The sequence below is a fragment of the Aphanomyces astaci genome (assembly GCF_000520075.1).
Source record: "Aphanomyces astaci strain APO3 unplaced genomic scaffold supercont1.4, whole genome shotgun sequence".
NCBI lineage: Eukaryota > Oomycota > Saprolegniomycetes > Saprolegniales > Verrucalvaceae > Aphanomyces > Aphanomyces astaci.
The window spans coordinates 746,089-765,265 of record NW_009798267.1 but is presented as its reverse complement, the minus strand read 5'-3'; the positions used below and the strand labels follow the sequence as shown (position 1 = coordinate 765,265).

Here is a 19,177-nt window from a genome sequence, read left to right as displayed (position 1 = left end):
GTTGTTGCTATCGTCGTGGTTAACGGAGGAATTATTCATCTGGAATTGGTCGAATTTTACCTTAAAAAAACCTGTTTTGTACTACCGTTTGTTTGAAAAGGTTGAATATTACTATACCATTACAGTTCTGTAAAAAAATTATTATTAATAAGCTGGAGCTTCGTATTAAACGTCACCTTAAATTACCGTTTGCCAGGTTTTGGCGAATTTATTTTGAAGAAATATGAAAACAACCTGGAGCTTCGTATTAAACGTCACCTTAAATTACCAGTTTGCCAGGTTTTGGCGAATTTATTTTGGAAGAAAAATGAAAACAACCTGAATTAGATTTGGAAAAAATGTGATTTCTACATTTTTTTGGAAAACACGCTTTCGTACGCTGGCCGAAACGTAGGCATTGTGGCACCAGACGACGGCAAGGGCGACCCTTGCGAAGGTGTCATGGACGGAGGCTCCATCGGCGCTTCAACCTTGAGAGGCGCCACATGTGGCGGCAGGCCAGGTTCTTCGGACCTCCATGCGCTAGGACCTGCTTGGACGGGTGGTGCAGGTGATGGGGGTGGCGGCACCCCGTCCTTGTCGTCGACATCGACAGTCGAAGACAGGGAGTCTTTTCGTCTGCGTTTGCGTGAGGCGGCAGCATCCTGCATCATGAGGTCATCATACACTGTCCGATATGCTAGTGTTTAGCAGCTATATATATCATAGCTCATCGTGTACCGGTTGTTGATTCGACGTGGTGGTTTCGGGCTCTGGGGGTGCTGCCGTCGAGAAGGAGGATTCGACGACATCGGGGATTTGAGCTTTCAACGACACATACCGGTCGGTCAATGGTTTGAGGGGTAGTCTGCTGCACCCACGCACTCCGTTGGCCGCATCTAGAACAATGCATCATGCAATGTCGTCGTCCTAGTCGACACTTACCTGCATCAAACACAGGACAGCGCGGACATTGCACATTCCAGCACGCCCCATCCGGTTCCTATCACGTGAATGTTGTTCTAGCTGATGCGATGACTCGATGTACCTGCTTCTCAACGCCGCAGAGGGCGCACGAAGGCAAAACGAACAAGTCGATGACGTCGGCCAAGTCGTCGGCGGCCACGGACGTGTGCAGCCGTGTGTCGAGCGTCGACTGCCATTCCATCAGATTCGGTCGCATCTTGATCTTATCGCGCCGCCGTGTCACATGTTTCTTCACTTGGTCTTGAAACAACGTGTACCGTTGCGTGGTGATGCCCTACAATCATCCAATGAAATAAAACCATTTGTATTGTCGATTTGATCCACAATCGATCTGATTGGTTGAATTTCATTGAGAAATGGGTTTTGATTGGTTAATAATTTTGAGCTCATCTGAAGTAGCCAATCAAATCGACTTAAATTCCAACGAGAAACCACAACACAATGACATTTCACTCGAAAGCACAATAGTGTCAATCATGGTATTGTCTAAAGTCGATTCTTCGAAATTGGAGTGTTTGGGTGGTCAAAATATTAGCAGAAGAACCAAATACATCGGCAGATACAATCGATATATCGACCAATCAAAACCCACAACACGAATCAAGTAGCCAATCAAAAAATCCACTCACATTCGACCAATGCAATACTGAATTAGTGTGTGACTGAAATTAGTGTGATTCTGGACGATCCCATACAAAAGTCAGGACAAACAATCGATCGATCGATCGAGTTGGCAACGAATCAGCCCAAAAGTCAACCAAATTTAGGGTAAAAAGGAATACAATAGTATTGGGTTTCACATACCATCAACACGACGCCGTCGGGGAGGTTGAGCTTGGTGGCCGCCTTGTTGGGGCGGCGGTGGTGTCGGTGCTGTGTGATCGTAAAGTCGTCTTCGATGAGCACAAGCTCCTGCTTCTTGAACACTTTGATGCTTTTGCTCGCGTTCTCCACCTCCACCGTGCACACGTCGCGGTCCGCCTTCTTGACGATACCCGTGCCGTGGTTCCCTGGCAAGTACACCTTGCGCTCGATCCACGACTGCGCATAATGGCCGCGCCGCCGCAGTCCGCTGCCCGCCACGCGCCCATGCTCCGACCCGCTGTCCTCGGCGTCCTCCTCCATGTCGACGTCGTTGTCGGGCTCGGATTTGTTGTCCGAAGCGGCGGCGGTGGATGGCGGCGCCAGTTGAATAGCCGAGAGGGTCTCGAGCAGCGTCAGCTCGTACGCGCGCTTGGCGGTGGCTTCGTGGCCGCCCTCCATTTTGAGCTGAACCCATCCGTTGCCCGACTTGAGCACGAGCGCCGCCTGTCCCGAGAACTTGCCTACGTTGATGCGCACCCGCCGCCCGATCCACAGGTCCGTGTCCAAGTCCGACAGTAGCGACCCCGACTCCTTCTTTTTGGCCTACATCGTAGCGTAAACCTCAACTAGCTATATATATATATACATACCTTGCGAGGCCGACTCGGCTCTTCGTCCGCCGGTTCCTCCTCCTCTTCGTTGTCCCCGTCCGACCCTTCGTCAATGTCGTTGGCCGGGATCGCCTTGGACGGTGTCACCTCGTCCTCGTCGTCGGACATGGCGGTGGCGCCGCTTTCGTCGTGGCTGTCGACGTTGTTGGCGGCGCCGTCGTCCGCATTCGACCGCCGCAGGTGCTTGGCTTGCTTAACCAAGATGACTGTTGACTCGTCTTTCCGAGTCCCCGCGCCGCTCAACGCTACTTTGTACCCGCCCTGTGCAAGTACCTAATAAAAAATACATGTCAAATATGTCATCCTCCGTGTACAATATAATCCTCTTGATCGGGATCTCGATGGATGTGGTTATACCTCTTGGACGACGCCGTCTTTGCCATTATGAACGCGAAGGTCCGAGAGCTCGCGCTTGGTCGGGTCCACAAGCTTGATTGTGACCTTGTCGTGCTTTTCAAAGCGACTAGTGTCGTCGGAAGGAGGCGGTGGAGGCGGCGGCGGTGGGGCCGACCCAGACTCATGGTCGTCGTCGCTCGGAGGACCGAGGTCCTGGTCGTCGGGGATTTCGCTCAGGTCCACGTTGTCTCCATCCGCTTGCGCTTCCTTCAATGGCTTCAGCCCCGACGCTCGGAAGGTATGGATCTTGCCGCTGCGGAACCGCACACGGAACCACGTGTTTGGATGGCGCGGGGTTTCCACAATCACCCCTATCTTGTGCACCATTTGGGGCAATCGTTGCTCGACGTCCGTCGTTCGTTGCACTACAACTTTCACCGTTCGCCGCAAACCATTGCTTTCGGCCGTGCCCATCACATATGGCTTCTTGGCCAAGGTCGTTGCTGTTGCTGCGGGAGCAGAGACAATCGAGGAATCTGAGCGGTTCCCATCATCGGCGTCGTCCATGTCGTCGTCCCCACCACTTTTGATGGAAACAGAAGAGGACGAACGCGTCCTCGCTCGCATGAGTCGAGGTGGCACACCGCCGCCTGTCGACGAAGAAGTTGCAGGCGACGACACCGACGTTCGGTCGGCGAATGGACTGTTAGGCGAGCGAGACTGGTCGGACGTGTTAGCCTCATTGTCATGTCGTTCATCTGTGCCATGAGCATGTCTCGTGGCATTTTCAAGAGCGTCACTGTCCCTTGCGATCGAGATGGCCGCCATGCCTCAATGCGCGCCGCCACTTGGGGTTGCCGAAACTCAAAGGTACTGTGTGTTTTTTGGGTTTCTGAAAAACCCTGCACCCCAAACCATACTCTTGGTTTTAGTATACATGGTGAAGTATTGCATTTCACCTCTTACATTCAATACCCTACCTCATGACCCTCCACATTTAATATATATCAGCAACCAAAACTCCGGATACATCGATAGAGATGATACTAGTATGCACTAGTATACTAATACTACGTAGTATTCGTTTTGAGGAGTCTCATCGTCATCCTTTTCGCATACAGCCACATGGACAGGGCGCGTCAAATGTTTCCGTGACCTCGTGCTAACAATGGGATATGCTGTTTCATCGGAACGCAGCTCAATGCCAACGATTGTTATCCGGATGATATAAGCGATAGTACTACTACGTAGTACTACCCAGTTACGAAGTGCTTTTTTTTCTACGAAGTAAACACTATTGAGGAAATTTGGCCCATCACAGTGACCCTGGGGCCAAGTAGCGAATTTTTATTGGCTGCCGAAAGCGGTTGTTCGTTCTGATCCTCCTGATAATTTAGCGAAGCGATTTGCTCACAAGAGACAGAATAGCAACCATTAATGTAGTCGCACCCATTTTACATAGAACTGATTAGCTGAAGTTTCCGCCAATTAAGTGGATGCAGTGTGTCGTATTCAGAGTTTGATTCGTAGGTATCCACCAATTACATTGATGCAATTTGGACGAGCAGGGTTTTGCTTTGATTGGCTGAATATATTTGTTTCGTAACTCTCATTGGCCAAACCAAATGAACAGTATATTAAAAACCGTAAATTGGCACTATACAGTAAAAAAGAAACGGAGTAGGTACTATTGTAGTAAGCAGTAGTAGTACTAGGCAACTAATTGACTATTTTGACCAAGTCGATCCTCAACCGTTTCTTCCACTTTGGAAGATCTTGATTAGATTCCATTTTGCATGTCCTCACGTGCCATAGGGGCATCGCATTTGGCTGGACAGACCTGGATTCACCACCTGAAGAGCACATCAAGCGACATGGACGAAGCCATGTGGACAAGTATCCCATCCTCCGGGGTACCCAAGGAGGACTCGGTGTGGAGTCGACTTCCAAGCCGCGACGTAATCCACGACAAGCTTATCAACTCAATTCCGTCGCGAGAAACGATGTGGAGCGGGATTAACGCTGTTCCTGGCGCGGTGGCTGCCACGCCAGCATGTATTGCCGGTGCGTTCGGCAATTGCTTCAGTCGCGTGCGACGGATGCAGTTCGACCAAGACCAGAAACGTTCCCTCTTAAGCAACTTGTACCACGACGACTCACGGGTCAACATCCGCGACGCTGAAGTCGAAAATGCCACGTTGGAGTTGCGTCGTCGCATTCAAAAAGCAGAGTACGAGAAGCATCGACGCATGGAAGTGGACGACGACATAAAACAGCTCAAGGGGAAGAAGAAGGCCAAGGACGTTGCGCCGAGCAACCAAGACGGGCTCGACGACGACGAAAGCAACAACCCGGTTGACGATGATCCTGAATGCACGACGGCGCTGAAAGCCTCCGACATCCGAAAGATGTCGGTGGACGAGCTCTTGAGTCTCGATGGGTCGAACAACCAGACAGAGGGGACAGTGTCGTCGCTGGAAGGCGGTCGGCTGCGCAAGTGGCTAGCAGAGATCGATGGCCACAAGAGCATGGAGTACTTAAGCTACGCGAGCAGCTTTGAGACCCAAGGCTTCCACTCGATCAAGGACCTGGGTCTGTTGGACGAAGAAGACGTCGACCGAGCACTCACAGAGATCGGCGTCAACAAGTTCGCTCACCGCGCCCGACTCCGCAAGGCCATTTTGCGGCTCAGTCATGTGCCATGACTTTTGAAAACATGACGAGTTTTGATACGTTTCGTCGGATGGTTGCCTGTTGTAAATTATAGCAAGAATGCAGAAGAACGAATCACCGCAAGCCAATCATTCCAAGATCAATAAGCGTCGCACTGAAAGGGCAATCAATGTTTGGCGAAACAAATGAAAGCTCTGGATTTACAGTATGTGGTGACCTATTTTATCGCATATCTATCTTGCCATCAAATTGTGAATCCCGAATCGACGGTATTCGCTAACGTAAAAAACCAATATATGGCCCGAAAATCGACCCCTTAGCTTGTTTTCGATTTCTCAACAACTATGACGAATTCAACGTACTTCCAATCATGACGTGAAAGACGATTGAACGCTCTACATCTTATGCTCAAGCTTTAAAGAATTTGATACATGCTTCACCAAGGTATTGCCGTCAAAGTCAAAATTGTGAAATTTCAGGATAACGTAGATGGCCAGCTTATAATGCACGGGACAGTTTAAGAAGTGGAAATCGAAATAACTGAACGTAAGCTGAAGTCCATTTTAAGCCGATTAAATAACCAGAATAATGCCCAACCTTTCGGCTTCATGCAGCACTTTTCATAATTGAAATCCCGTTCCTAAGAGACGAGAAAACTGCATTCTACGAGGAGGTCTCCTTCAAGTGCACCATAAATTGGCTCGTTATCAGTTAATGGCCCTATTTTAGCCTGACTGTGAATCCACTAATTTTATCCTTCGAATTAGTAGGACACGTAATTCTATTATCGTTCTGAAATATATTCACTAGCTTATATGCAATTAAATAAATTTGGTCATGAAAAGTGTGTCGGGCCATTCTCTGATATCGGGTAATTTACTGGTTTTTTCCGTTAATCCAATTATGTCAGTGGTCAAGTATATATAACTTAGCTAATCAGAAGGTTTAGCGTATATATCATTTTGATCGCGACTTCACAATAATTGCTTTTGTTTTTAGTTTTTTTAAGAACTGAATAATGTGATACATGGTGTTTACAGGCTGTCGCTCATGTACGAGATGTCGTCCCACGGATGACGATACAACGGCTGCTTCAACCGCTTTTGGTCCAAGAAATGGCCAATGAACCCGATGGACCGCCCGAGCACGAAGAGCCCGTTGAGGCATCCGTCGGCGATTTGGTCGTCGGCTTCTTCCTGGGTGAACGCGCCGCAGTTGCGCAGCAAGTCGACAAAGCACACGGCAATGCACCCGTCCACGTTGAGGATGAGCGTCGACCGCTTCTTGGTCGTGATCTTCTCCACTTCGAGCGCGTAGTTCAAGATGCTGTTGCCGGGGAAGTGCTTCAGCGCAAACTCCTTGATGATCGTCACACGCTTGTCGGGGTTGGTCGTGCTCTTGATGCGATGGCCGATGCCCATGATGAGCTGGTTAGTCGCCTTCATCTTGTTGACGAAGTCCAGCGGCGACAGCCCAGAGTCATGTGCTTTGGTGAACATGTCCGCGGCTTGGTCCAACGCACCGCCAAAGCGGGGTCCGATGGTCATGAGGCCAGACACGAGCGACGAGATCAAGTCCTTGCCGGCACGCGCCGTCACGATCGCATTGTGCGCGCCAGAGACGGCGGGGCCGTGGTCGGCGGTGACCATGAGCACAAACTCAATGAACTTGGTCGCGTACGGCGGCAGCTTTCGCTTGAACCAGAGCAAGCCCAGCACGCCTCCCACGCCCAAGTCTTGCTCAAACACTTCCGAGATCGGCATGCCCGCGTACGTCAGCTCCTCGCCACGGTCGTCCGTGATGGACGAGATAAAGTTGGCTGGCTTGCGGATCAGCCCCAAGTTCTTAGCCCACGCATAGTCCATAGGCACCGCCGGCACCGGCACCTCTGGGCGAGGCACGAGCACACCGGACGCGACGAGTTTGTCGTACGTTTCGCGGATAGCGTGGCCAAAGAGGTCAAAGTTCTTGGGCACGATCGCGCCGGCGTGGGCCAGTGCGGCGTTCTTGGCCTCGGCCGTCTCGGACTCGCCGTTGGCGCACGCGCCGGCATGGCCAAACTGCACTTCGAAGGGGAAGATCTTGGCGCACGTGCCAATGCACCACGCGACCACGGGCTTAGAGAGGACGCCGCTTTGAATCGCCCGGCACACTTCAAACTCGTCGGTCCCGCCCACTTCGCCGAGCAGCACCATCATCTTGACCTGCGGGTTTTGCTGGTAACGCAGCAAGTGCTGGATAAACGTGGACCCAGGGTACTTGTCGCCGCCGATGGCCACGCCTTCGAACACGCCGTCCGACGTTTGGCTGATGATGTTGTTCAGTTCGTTCGACATCCCGCCCGACTTGGACACGTACGCGACGGAGCCAGGGCGGTACAGCTTGGACTGGACAATGTTATCCAGCATCCCACCCGTGTTGCCGATACGCAAGCAGCCAGGCTTGATGCCGCCGACGGTGGCGGGCCCGATGAGCCCCACGTTCAACTCCTTGGCGCGCTTGATGATCAAGCGCGTTTGGGATTCTGGCACGCCTTCGGCAATGATGGCATGGGTCTTGATCGTGTCGCTGCACGCCAGCCCTTCCATCGTCGACGAGTACACGGACCGGAACGACGAAAAGTTGACGAGGACACTCACGTCGGGAAATTTCTTGGCGGCTTCTTCAAGGGACTGAAACACCGGGATCAGGCGTTCGGTGGTGCCCCAGTAGAACTTGAGGTAGTGGTTTTGGCTAAAGGGGAAAATCATCGCCGCCACGGACGGCGTGTCGCGTTTGCACAAGTAGTCAAAGTCCAGCATGCCTTGCACCGCGCGTTGCTGCATGCCGTACACGATGCATCTGGTGTTGGATTCCATGCGCACAATGCCTTCGTCTTGGATGACTTTGACGCCAGAGGTGGTGGACGTGGCCGCAGTCGGGGAAGTCGCCGCATCGTGGGTGTCGGACGCAAGGGTCTTCTTGTTCGTGGATTGGGGCGACGCGATCGGCGAAGGTTGCGGGGGGGACTTGGCAGGAGGAGACGGGATGGAGCCGCCGCTCAACGGTTCGGGCGCTTGGATCAGGCCCAACGCCATGGGCACGATCGCCGTGATGTGCGTTTCAGGACCAAACACGTGGATGGGCACGCCAGTGGACACGCCCACTTCGCGCACAAGACGCAGCCCTTCTTGGTAGTTGGGGCCCCCTCGGCGAACCCAAATGGTCACGTTGCGTTCTTTGAGCTTGTCTTGGAAGTCGGTGATGGCACTGATGATGCCCTTGAACGTGAGAGCCACGTCGGTAAAGTTGGCAATACCACCGCCAATGATCAGCACTTTGCCGCGAGGATCGTGTTCGCGGGTCAGCAGGTCGAGGATCGTGCGAGCGTATTGGTACGTGTGGGCCTCGGACGGCGCGCCAGAGTACTCGCCATAGTTGGCCAATTCGTGGCCAAACCCCAAGTCGGAAATGGTGTCGGCATACACAACGGACGCACCGCCGCCAGCCACCATCGTCCACACGCGACCGCGATGGTTCAGAATGGTCAGCTTCAGGGACGCGCCAGTCTTGCTATCTAATTCGGCGACGTACGCTTCTTCGGGGAATTTGGCACGGCCAAACGGGGCCGGGAATTCGATTTCACCCCACTTGCTGCCGCACAAAAAGTTCGCCGTTTCGTCCAACTTGGCGGCCATGTCCAACGGAATGATCTTGTCCCCCACCACGACAATCGGGTTGATTTCCATGTACACAAAGTTCAAGTCGCGGTACAAGGCCAACAAGGACGCAATGAACGATGCGATGATGGTTTGACGATCCGACGACACGTGCTTCAACAAGGAAGCCACGATGTCGCCTTCCGTGGGCGTGTGCTCCAAGTTGACTTGGAAGCGGAGGGCCTTGGCGTCGACATCACCCACGTCCACACCGCCTTCGTGGTGAAACAGGATTTGTTCGCCTTCGCGGTTGGATTGGATGCACAAATAGTACTCGTCCGTCGAGGCATGGGGCACAAACGGTTCGACAATGAAATGGTCCAAGATGCCGCTCACGACTTCGACTTGAATTTCGCGGCTCATGCGTTCCTTGATCCATTGCTTGACTTCGTCCCACGTGGCGTTCAACAGGAGCAAGTTGGCCTTGCCGCGGCGCTTGATCAGTTGATCGGGCTTCACGACAAGCTTGGTCTGCAACAACCACGGGTTTTCGCGCGCAATCGAGTCGAACGTGACCGTGGGGATCTTGGCGTCAAAGATATCGGGGGTGATTTGGACGAAGCGGCTCTCCAGTGTATGCTTCCCACTGGAGTAGTCGCTCAGCCACTTGCCCAGCAGGCGCTTGCCGTCGTATTCGCGAATCGCCTTGGCCGACATGAGTCCTAGACTATTTGTGCTGGCGGAGGCAAATTGAAAAATGAGAGATCTTTTGCGCGGTGGTAAATCCATCAGCCAATCAGAAACAACCCTACCCCTGGCCCCCACGGAAGTCCTGGCTTCAAAGTTGACGTGTCGCCAAGTTGATTTTTAGCCAATCAAATCACAGGATTTTCGGCACCCCCACCACTCGCCGATGACATCATTCCGCAACATCTTGACGTTGGGCACTATCCATGCATGGATCTCAGCTTGTAGGTCACTTCATGCGCTCTAGACGGAAGTCCACGATAGATTACAATTATCTTCATCGACGACTGTGGAAATGACGAGGCCACGACATGTACATCCAGAGAACGAGGCGTCGGAAGTCACGTCGCCGCCCGCTGCGGCGAAAATGCGCCTTGGCGGAGTGCGACAGACCGGTTGCAAACACTCCCACGCCACAACAGTGGCCAATCAGAGATGGTTTCGACTTGCACCAGAGGGATTTCCCTCGAATTCTCTTGTTTCAATGCATTCCTCCAGATGCCGGAACTTTAGTGCACTGCTAACATGGGTGCATTTCGATAAAATCGTTGGAGCCTACTTTGATTAGGTAATCGGCGCTTGAAGTTGAAGCGTGTGCACGACACCTCTCCACCACAGGTTGAGCTGCTTGCCGTAATTACTGCAGCCCAAATCTACTGGGCCGATGCAACGTTTGTGCAATGCCTTCGTGATGGAAGCGCTCCAGTGACGTCGGTGACGTTAAATGCACACTTAACCTGTCGTAAGTGGCAATGGCGCGAACTGTGTCCTCTGGTGTGTTGGTGCCTTGTGTTTCTATGCAGCTAGGAATGGATTACTACTGTGTAAGCTTATGTAGGCGAGTCATCGCTCTGATTTGTTGTGGGAGGATTGGATGATCGAAGAAGGCGTTTTTGCTGAGCCCATGGTTGAAGGTCAGTTGTTGATGCCGCAACTGTACCCAAAGCGTACGGCGTGACGAGGCAATCCATCCAAAGCCACACGATCTGGTCCGCATCCCGGATTACGCAGTACAACAACCTTGCACCGAGGAATACGCAACGCAATACTGCCGACGTCATCGCGGGCAGCCAATCAAAGCAGTGTATTTTTGGAAGCAAGGGCACGCAATGCTATGTGGCGGGATCCCTAGCTTATGATTGGTGGAGAAAGGACACGAACCAGCCAATCGATGGACGATATTTGTCGAGGTGCCGCAACCACAACACCAGACTCGCACAAAACATACATGGCCACAAAGGGTAATCCGAGGAACCAAAGGAATTGTCGGATTTAGCGACTCTACTGGGCTCTTGTGAAAGGAATGTGGACGACCGCGCGCTTGTATGGCAAAGCTTGACAGCGTGAGTGGGCTCCAGTGCATTCGCCTATCACAGATGGCGTAGCAACTACAAGCATCGCCCCGTCGAAATTAACAGATGCACGCACGACACACGGGCTAATTTAATGGTTTCTTGGGTTGTCCTTTCGCATGCTTGGCATTTTTCATCGACCTCTAACCGAGCTTCGCTTCTTGAGTTCGCCACTGCCTTGTGACACGACAAGCATCACATTGCGGATTGGCACACGATGATGTTACATGGAAATAAATACCTTCATCGCGTGCAAGTACATACCTGACCGTTTATAATACCCGTTCTGACCGAGCGCTAAAAATACACATCACCGTACCGATGCAGTAGCTGACTGGCTGTTGCTACTGGCAACCCATCCATAGACGTCGCAGGTTCCTTCCCCTTCATGGACCAGCCACCTCGTCCTCGTTTGATTCCGTCGACGCAATTCCAGCATCGAGATGTGTTGGTACGGACGTTCCCCTTCTGCCGCCCATCGTGCTTACCATTGCCCCTTGTTGGTAGATTGGGTACCGAAGTACTTACGTTCCGAAACCGGAAGGGGATGCCAGCCCTCAGTCATACGCCGTTCGCTGCTCATTTCCCCCTCCATCCACGCCGCCCTCCATCAACATGAGGCGTTCCCTGCACAAACGCTACGGTCGGGACTTCTGCAGGTACGCCCATGAATTGTTTAGCCACTTGCTGACCAACTTCCACGACCACAGAGCTCAACGCACGACGCGACCGCCGTCTCCGCCACCACTTTCCACACGTCGGGGTGCCCCACCTGCGGCTCCCGTTGCGGTGGACCTCGCGACACCAGCCCCCCCGTCCAGGCGACACGTTCGGTCGCATTCCCTCACCATGTTGACTCTGGGCGAGTCCCATCCCCCCTCGACTTCAACAGTTAACGAGGCAAGCCCCCATCCCACCACCCCAGCCAAACACACACGATCGCGGTCGTTTAGTATTTCCGAGCTGACTGTGTCGCACTTGCTGGACGACGCCCCGCCGCCCCCCAAGACGGTGGGCAACCCTCGGGTGAAAACAAAGTGGAAAACACTGGGGGAGCATCTGTGGCACCAGGTACATATGTCGGCAACGATAATACTTCTCTCTATCGATACTACTACACGATACTTGGCGAGTCCGTGTATGATATTTGACGACATTGTGGTTTTATATGTAGAAATCCAAGATGCTTCTGAATGCGCTGATCTTAACCCCCCCGCGGCACTTGTACATTGAGCGAAAAAACGAAGTCCAGAACCCGCTGGTGCACGACGGGGAGCCTCCGTCCATTTCCAACACGGACGACAACACCAACTTTGACACGTTCATTGCTGGGTACTTTCGCAACATGTCTTTCACCGCCAAGCCGCTTCAAACTCAACTGAACCGCCGCCGGTCCTCGACCAACACTATAAACCGTCGAGAGTCCACCGAAACCAAGTGGTCGCGGTGGCGGAGGTACCCCCCAAATAAGCGCCCCGAGTGGCCAGCCACGTCCCCAACCAAGCGACATCTAAGTGGGGGTCGAGTATCGTATGCCGATTACTTGGCGCACGGCAACAGCTACCGCCAGCGCGCGGGGCTGAAGGAGCATTTGCTCCAGTGCTAGCTACCCGTCAATGTAGTACAACCCCCTCTTATGCGACGATACAATGCGCTACTACGTAGTACATCATAAACAAAGTATCCACGGATAGTGCTGCTCAAATGAAAACATCAACGCTTACTATATACTAGTAGTATTGTATATATATAGAATCATTCCGATTGGAGCAGAGGCAACTACATTATCGACGACGCGGCGTCCGTTAAACGTCGTACTTGTTATAGTACGTAAATACAGTCGACGCCACGAATAGCAGCAAGGGCAACGCTAATATGTTGTCCGATCCTGTCGTGAAACAGTTAGTTCAGCAGTAGTAGTACTAGTAGTAGTAGTAGTAGTAGTAGTAGGGATAGTTAGTTACCAAGGGACGAGATGGACGTTGTGTTGTAGTTTTCGACGGCAAACTTGGCGCAGCATGAAAACTGCATGAGCAATCCCACGTACAACCCGTTGTTGTTGAACCGGTCGGTCGCGTCCATAAAGTCTTTGGCAATAATTCCCGTCTAGGGTATAAACAACATGATTGTTATACATTAAGATCATTCCACACAATATATATATATGAATTCACAGCACGCACCATGGCAAACGGAAGGATGTTCACAGTGGCAAAGTACCCTCCCAAGCTCACAAACGCTATAAACGACACGGCGTGCGACGCCGACCCCACCGCCACCGCCACCACGAGCATCACGACTAGATCCAGATTCATTGGCATGACGATAAGAGGTGAAGGAGGCGGTACCGCCGAGGGTCATGTACGTCAAGTTGACTTGTTTCAACGACGCGCCAGTGGGGTTTCGCGGTATCCACCAAAAGAACGTCAAAGTTGACGTGAACGCGACTGCCGACTACATATATATATATATATTTCAGCATGATACAATATAAATAATACGCAGTCGACGTACGAGGCCTTGAACTGCATGCCGCGCCATGTCCAGTCCTTCCATGTACAAATCCACGCCATGTCCATCGCAGCCCACGCCGTCAGCACTTGTGGCATTGCTTTGAAGCACCGGACACCCCCGAAACACGGTCTCAGCCCACCACTTGTACTTTTGATTGTCCAATGCAAACCACGCCATCCTACGCACGTCCATTGGTCAACCTCGTTCGAGAAGGACACTAGTACTACTAGTACTAGTACTAGTACGGCATACCAGACAATCAATTGCAGCAAACACATGAGCTTGATTTCCATGGGCGCGCCGGTAATCACATCCCACACTTCAGTGAAAAAGCGCTCGACGGACACGACATGCTTGCGTTCTTGGTACAGCATATTTTCGGGTTTCAAGTCTACATAGGGAGGGATATACTAGAGACAGCACATTTGGATGGGGATAGCGTACACATGGACACGCCGACGGTCACGAGGATCGCGGTGACGACGATGCCACACGTGAAGAGCATCACGTCCTCGGTGATTTGGTCGCCGTACACGACCTTGGCCCCGCCACCGACCAGCACCATCCCAAGCGCTACTCCCACGCTGTGCCAGATGGATCCACATGCATGGGCATGCACCTACCAACGTGATGCTTGCTGTGCATTACAAGGGGTTCGAGTACCTGGTATTCCTTGGGGATCTCGTCAAACACCCGTGCTCGGACTGCTACCTACAACATAGCCGCATGTTTGAGTTGGACTTAGTTGGAAAAAGTGAAGGGGTGGTACGTAGTACTGTAGACTAGGTACCTACCTACCTCCATGGACACGGTGCCCCAGATGATCACGGCAATGTTGATGGACAAGAGAAACAGGTGGTCGCCAAAGATGGACAATGAACCTCCGAGAAACATGACGGAAATCACCAACTTGAGTGTGGCGAGCATCAACTACACAGCATGTGTCTTCATGGGAAAGGGGGACAGTGTGGACGTACAAAGTGGTTGCGGCGACCGGCTTTCGCCGTGCATCGGTCGGACGCGGCGCCGACGAGGGGGGCAAGCGCGAATGTGAGGAACGCACGCATGTACCGAGGTACAAAGTAGTGCACACCCCTCGACGTCAAGTACGACGTCATGAGTTCAAACACGGAAAAGTACAACAGCGACAGTCCAATCCAAGGAAACTGAAGCACCAAACTGGCGACGATGGGATGTTCGAGGGAGTTGGCGGAGCTACGAGCCCGGCGAGTCTTGCGTCCGTCAGTGTCGACAATGGTTGCCGTGCCTTCGGCAATGTGGAACAACCGCCAGTACCATGGATGTCGAATCGATTCAAGAAGCTGCTGGTCACGATCGTCCTCACCTAGTGATCCTTCCTCCACATGGGAGTATGCCGACAACGGGCTCTGCTCCACTTGCGCCGGCAACACATCGTCCTGCACTTGGACTTGCATGACGCTTGGCAGGTTGCGGTTGTTGACAGTAAGCAGGTCGGTAACTTTAATGAAAGGTGCGACTTATAGTTGGATACTTGGAGTACTACGGTAGTAGTACTATGAAACTTCCACATTTCACAGCTCCGTACTAGTAGTACTAGCAATTCAAATAGTAGAATACTGTACTGTACCGATAGGTAGTAGTACTAATAGTACTACTTTGAGGTAAGTAAGTACCAGTGTACGTTCCCCACGCCTTGATTGGCAAGAAGCTCATACAAATTTCAAGTGCAATTCGTATCTCACTAAGCGCATCTGATTGGTCAGCTCGTATTTGTCACGAAACCACGCCATCGTGATCGCATGTCTCAGAACCACTTTGAAATGAACTTACAGTTAATGCTTGTCAAACCCCCAAGTCGCTTTACATACCTGACTCGTGCTGAGCGATCTAAAGCCTGGGGCTTTTGTGTGTTGCTGACCTGAAAGCACTGGAAGCAAGGTACCGGTAGCCACATCTCACCGTCCTGGCTCTGGCGGCCTTTTTCTAGGCTCAAAGAACGGCATTGTCGATTCCAGTGACACTAATGACTGCTATACGAGCGTTTGATTGGCTGAAATATTAGCAATTGTATATTTCCGGTCACTTGAATGGGCATCGACGAGTGTGTCACGTGTGATGCCATCAGCATCACAATCTCCTTCACCCCCTCGCCATCTCAATTCCACTCGTGCCAGCAGCAATATGCACCAGCACGGCGCTCCCCAGGACGACGAAGTGACGATCTTTCGCTCGGGAAGGACTGACGAGGATCGAGACGACAGCTTGACGCAATCGGAACGCTCGGGAAGTATCACTCAACCGGACGCGTTTCGCCGCGCATCGCTGCCGCGGGAATCCCAGCGCGGGTCGGTCCTCATGGCGCGGCCGAGCAACGTGTTCAACCCGATGCCGTCGTCGCCGTCTCGGTTCAGCGGACGACAAAGCACGTACGTGCACCACCATCAGTTCAGCATGCACGACGACGGATCGACATCCACCGAAGACATGGACACATTGAACCCGTCGAAAGAAAAGATGAAGCTGGTCAATATTGCGACCCTCGAGCGGCCCGAGGCCCAGCGAGACTACAGGGGGCAGCTTCGGCGGTGGCCTGGGATGCTTCTCCTGGGCGTGGTCGTGGCCACAGCTGTCGTCGCGATCTCCCTCGGCGCGCGGCAGTCGTACAACGCGTCGTTGCAGCGCCGTCAGGATGTCCTGGTCCGCGAGCAGCGGCGCCGCGCGATCCAAGACGGCCTCGTGGACGACAGTGTTTTGGTGGACGCTGACGGCAAAGTCGGCAACCCCATGACGTACGACTCGACGGGACGAAGTACGTACAATGCGTTTTCACCATATATGCATATATCGTCACAGACATAGTCCGTTCGAGATTAATAGTGGGTCCCTCTTGTAGAATGCCAATTGCCAGATTACCAAAGCAAGAACGGCCGCGTGTACGCCGTGGCGGCCAACGGCACCGAAGTCACCGTGGCGATCAAAGGCACGAATTGGTTTGGCATGGAAACGTACGCTACTTTCACATATCCGTATTGACAAATCATAGTTGGCATGTTGTCTATTTCGACATATAAAACACGGTACAACACATCGTTCGTTCGTAGCGGCCACGCGATTCCATTTGGGCTGTGGGAAAACGACCAGAACGGCACGACCGTGTACGAAGTGGCGGCGTTCCTCCATCGCCACAAGTTTAACAGCATCCGACTGCCGTTGTGCGCCCAGTCCATTCTGAAAAACACGGCGCCCGACAAGCGACTTATCAATCTGGACACGAACCGCGCCATCAACATCAAGGGGTACATGGAGCTGCTCAAGTCGGTGTTGAAAGCGCTGGCGTACCGCGACATCACGGTGCTGCTGTCCATGCACACCCTCACGACCAAGGGGGCGACGGGGTCGTGGTTCAACGCAGATGTATCGGAAGACGACTTTTTGAAAGCCATTGACATGCTCACGTCGGAGCTGTGCTCGGACGAGTACTGGAACGTGATTGGCATTGATTTGAAGAACGAGCCCAACGACTGCGGGTGGGGGCCGTCGGACAAGGCCAGTGCCAAGTGCGATTGGGTGGCCGGCGCCAAGTTGATTGGCGATCGCATGCATGCTGGCTGCAAGAACTGGCTCGCGTTTGTCGAAGGCAGTGCGTCCATGGGGCACACGGTCGGGAAGATCACGTACGACTATCGATATTTACATAGTCGTCGTCGTAATCGATATATCTACTACATCCCATGTGGTTGTAGGTACTTTGACTGGTGGGGTGGACGGCTGCAAGATGCCGACACGGTGCCCGTGACCCTCAAAACCCAAGACAAGCTCGTGTGGTCGCCGCACTACTACTCGACGGCCGTGGCCCCGCAGCCGTACTTTTATGATAACGTCGTGCGCGCCGCGGACGGACAAGGGTATGCGTCGTACACGGAACTGCCGGACGACACGCTCAAAACCAACATCCACATCACGATGGAGCACATGTTTGGGTACCTTCGCGAGAAGCGCAAGTACGCGATCGTCGTGGGCGAGTTTGGCGGGCTGTACACCAAGGACGAGCACCCGCAGTATACCATTCGACGCACGGTGGACTTCACGATCCAGGAGATGATGCTCGACGGGTACTCGGGGGGGTACATGTGGTGCATCAACCCCGAGTCGGCCTACGACTTTCCCAGCGCCGGACGCAAGGCGTTCACGTCCGAAGGGCTCCTCCTCGACGACTGGCTCACCCCCAACAAGCTGTTTATGGAAGCCATGGCCAAAATGAACGCCCTGCCCAACTTGCGACCGTTCCCTTGCTTTGCCCCCGAGAAGAAGAAACCGTAGTAGTATTTAATAGTATCGTCGTGGGGTACATACCGGGGACCCCATCCGGTAGACTTAAGTAATCATGATGGGCTCCAACCAACCTTCCTGCACGACTGTCCAGGTAGTACTACTTACTATTACTAATTATTAATATTGTAGGGGCCTTTTGGGATGATACCAGGGTCATACAAACTGTAATATAAATATGAAATATTGGGAATTTGACAGTTTCGAAAATAGTCGTAGAAAGATCATGATCTTATATTCAATTTGAACTGATTTACGCCAATTTTGGGCAAAAAGTGCATGAAATATTGACAAAATGGCACGGACTTTCAGCTACTGAGGCTTCTTTTGTCATTAAAACGTTCACTTACTTCACTCAAATAAGACGTATAACACACAAGGGCTTTAATGAAGGATTATATGTTGTGTTGTGCGGAGTAGATGGTGGAGAACGATGTGTGTCGATCGATGGAGAAGTTCATGCCTTGGGCAAGTCGCTTGATGAATTCATGAACCTTGGCCATCCAATAAAACGATGTGTTAATGGTAATTATAGCCAATCAGTGAAGCCGAATCAGATTTTTTAGTAGATACTAGCACCTACTAACACATTTTGGGTGTTGATTTCCATCGACATCTTCCGCGCAAATTTAGAAGGCGACGGTGACCCTGGCTATTTATCACGTCAATGCAACGCACTTCAAGTGTAGTCTGAAGAAATATTATTCGAAAGAGGCGTTGAAATTGCTTCAGTAATAAAGAAGTTAGAGCATCTCCACTCGTCAGACTTAAAGGTCTGATTTATACGGATAACCCTTAGATAGGACCAATTTTGGACTTATACTCCCACCCGTTGGTTTTATTGGGGTCTCAATAAGTCCAAACATAAGTTCAGCCCCAAAAATCCCTATCATAATACTTAGGACTTTTTCGTCAAGATATCACCCACCAGACCTATGCTATCCGGAAGTATTTTAATCTAAATTAATATACAAAAGTACTGTTCAACATAGTCAAATAAAGTACAGCATGCAATCTTTATAATAATTCCCATTCAATTTACACTGATGGCCAACGAAGGCACACCTTGATGGAGGAGAGCGCCGCCATCGTTCGTACAGCGAGGCGCTGCTCAACAGCTTCCGCGGCGGCGCGTTTTCCGCCGTCCTCAATGTCACGTTGTTCG

General features: G+C 52.1%; 6 protein-coding genes across 13 annotated transcripts; 3 read left to right on the top strand and 3 right to left on the bottom strand.

The window, feature by feature from the left end:
- Positions 1–294: 294 nt before the first annotated feature.
- Positions 295–3,662, bottom strand: H257_02411 (hypothetical protein). Of its 4 annotated transcripts, XM_009826030.1 has the most exons (7): positions 2,799–3,662; positions 2,421–2,714; positions 1,771–2,373; positions 1,028–1,240; positions 925–982; positions 721–878; positions 295–644 (listed from the first exon to the last, which is right to left on the bottom strand). In XM_009826030.1, exons 1-7 carry the CDS (start codon positions 3,603–3,605, stop codon positions 348–350), a joined length of 2,430 nt encoding a protein of 809 aa, XP_009824332.1. In that variant the 5' UTR covers positions 3,606–3,662; the 3' UTR covers positions 295–347. The 4 variants fall into 4 exon arrangements, with proteins under 4 accessions (XP_009824332.1, XP_009824334.1, XP_009824335.1 ...); XM_009826032.1 differs by having other exon boundaries at positions 925–1,240; XM_009826033.1 differs by having other exon boundaries at positions 721–982.
- An 890-nt stretch (positions 3,663–4,552) lies between these two features.
- On the top strand, positions 4,553–5,764 carry H257_02410 (hypothetical protein). Its single transcript, XM_009826029.1, has one exon. It carries the CDS (start codon positions 4,574–4,576, stop codon positions 5,480–5,482), a length of 909 nt encoding a protein of 302 aa, XP_009824331.1. The 5' UTR covers positions 4,553–4,573; the 3' UTR covers positions 5,483–5,764.
- A 652-nt stretch (positions 5,765–6,416) lies between these two features.
- Positions 6,417–9,835, bottom strand: H257_02409 (hypothetical protein). The gene has a single exon (XM_009826028.1). It carries the CDS (start codon positions 9,803–9,805, stop codon positions 6,485–6,487), a length of 3,321 nt encoding a protein of 1,106 aa, XP_009824330.1. The 5' UTR covers positions 9,806–9,835; the 3' UTR covers positions 6,417–6,484.
- Positions 9,836–11,505: 1,670 nt separating this feature from the next.
- H257_02408 (hypothetical protein) lies at positions 11,506–12,907 on the top strand. Its single transcript, XM_009826027.1, has 4 exons — positions 11,506–11,638; positions 11,695–11,846; positions 11,898–12,258; positions 12,362–12,907. Exons 1-4 carry the CDS (start codon positions 11,576–11,578, stop codon positions 12,791–12,793), a joined length of 1,008 nt encoding a protein of 335 aa, XP_009824329.1. The 5' UTR covers positions 11,506–11,575; the 3' UTR covers positions 12,794–12,907.
- Positions 12,908–15,217, bottom strand: H257_02407 (hypothetical protein). Of its 4 annotated transcripts, none has more exons than XM_009826023.1 (10): positions 14,679–15,217; positions 14,496–14,631; positions 14,365–14,408; positions 14,146–14,320; positions 13,954–14,092; positions 13,702–13,879; positions 13,536–13,641; positions 13,371–13,486; positions 13,152–13,293; positions 12,908–13,075 (listed from the first exon to the last, which is right to left on the bottom strand). In XM_009826023.1, exons 1-10 carry the CDS (start codon positions 15,135–15,137, stop codon positions 12,993–12,995), a joined length of 1,578 nt encoding a protein of 525 aa, XP_009824325.1. In that variant the 5' UTR covers positions 15,138–15,217; the 3' UTR covers positions 12,908–12,992. The 4 variants fall into 4 exon arrangements, with proteins under 4 accessions (XP_009824325.1, XP_009824328.1, XP_009824327.1 ...); XM_009826026.1 differs by having other exon boundaries at positions 12,916–13,075; positions 14,365–14,412; positions 14,500–14,631; positions 14,679–15,212; XM_009826025.1 differs by having other exon boundaries at positions 12,916–13,075; positions 14,365–14,412; positions 14,500–15,212.
- A 603-nt stretch (positions 15,218–15,820) lies between these two features.
- On the top strand, positions 15,821–18,205 carry H257_02406. 2 transcript variants are annotated; one of them, XM_009826022.1, is made up of 4 exons: positions 15,821–16,492; positions 16,577–16,688; positions 16,785–17,357; positions 17,427–18,205. In XM_009826022.1, exons 1-4 carry the CDS (start codon positions 15,865–15,867, stop codon positions 18,001–18,003), a joined length of 1,890 nt encoding a protein of 629 aa, XP_009824324.1. In that variant the 5' UTR covers positions 15,821–15,864; the 3' UTR covers positions 18,004–18,205. The 2 variants fall into 2 exon arrangements, with proteins under 2 accessions (XP_009824324.1, XP_009824323.1); XM_009826021.1 differs by having other exon boundaries at positions 16,785–18,205.
- The last annotated feature ends 972 nt before the right edge of the window (positions 18,206–19,177 follow it).

What these genes read in the sequence shown, in the direction of transcription:
- H257_02411 (XM_009826030.1), bottom strand. Translation starts at nt 3,605, where the DNA reads ATGGCGGCCATCTCGATCGCAAGGGACAGTGACGCTCTTGAAAATGCC. An exon ending in AGCCGAGTCGGCCTCGCAAG is followed by an intron (nt 2,374 to 2,420) that starts GTATGTATATAT and finishes GCTACGATGTAG; the next exon opens with GCCAAAAAGAAGGAGTCGGG. An exon ending in CCACGTCGAATCAACAACCG is followed by an intron (nt 645 to 720) that starts GTACACGATGAG and finishes CTCATGATGCAG; the next exon opens with GATGCTGCCGCCTCACGCAA.
- H257_02409 (XM_009826028.1), bottom strand. Translation starts at nt 9,805, where the DNA reads ATGTCGGCCAAGGCGATTCGCGAATACGACGGCAAGCGCCTGCTGGGC.
- H257_02410 (XM_009826029.1), top strand. Translation starts at nt 4,574, where the DNA reads ATGTCCTCACGTGCCATAGGGGCATCGCATTTGGCTGGACAGACCTGG.
- H257_02406 (XM_009826021.1), top strand. Translation starts at nt 15,865, where the DNA reads ATGCACCAGCACGGCGCTCCCCAGGACGACGAAGTGACGATCTTTCGC. An exon ending in GTACGACTCGACGGGACGAA is followed by an intron (nt 16,493 to 16,576) that starts GTACGTACAATG and finishes TCCCTCTTGTAG; the next exon opens with AATGCCAATTGCCAGATTAC. An exon ending in AATTGGTTTGGCATGGAAAC is followed by an intron (nt 16,689 to 16,784) that starts GTACGCTACTTT and finishes GTTCGTTCGTAG; the next exon opens with CGGCCACGCGATTCCATTTG.
- H257_02407 (XM_009826023.1), bottom strand. Translation starts at nt 15,137, where the DNA reads ATGCAAGTCCAAGTGCAGGACGATGTGTTGCCGGCGCAAGTGGAGCAG. An exon ending in GACCGTCGGCGTGTCCATGT is followed by an intron (nt 14,093 to 14,145) that starts GTACGCTATCCC and finishes CTCCCTATGTAG; the next exon opens with ACTTGAAACCCGAAAATATG. An exon ending in GACGTACATGACCCTCGGCG is followed by an intron (nt 13,487 to 13,535) that starts GTACCGCCTCCT and finishes ATCTGGATCTAG; the next exon opens with TCGTGATGCTCGTGGTGGCG.
- H257_02408 (XM_009826027.1), top strand. Translation starts at nt 11,576, where the DNA reads ATGGACCAGCCACCTCGTCCTCGTTTGATTCCGTCGACGCAATTCCAG. An exon ending in TACGGTCGGGACTTCTGCAG is followed by an intron (nt 11,847 to 11,897) that starts GTACGCCCATGA and finishes CCACGACCACAG; the next exon opens with AGCTCAACGCACGACGCGAC. An exon ending in GGGAGCATCTGTGGCACCAG is followed by an intron (nt 12,259 to 12,361) that starts GTACATATGTCG and finishes TTTTATATGTAG; the next exon opens with AAATCCAAGATGCTTCTGAA.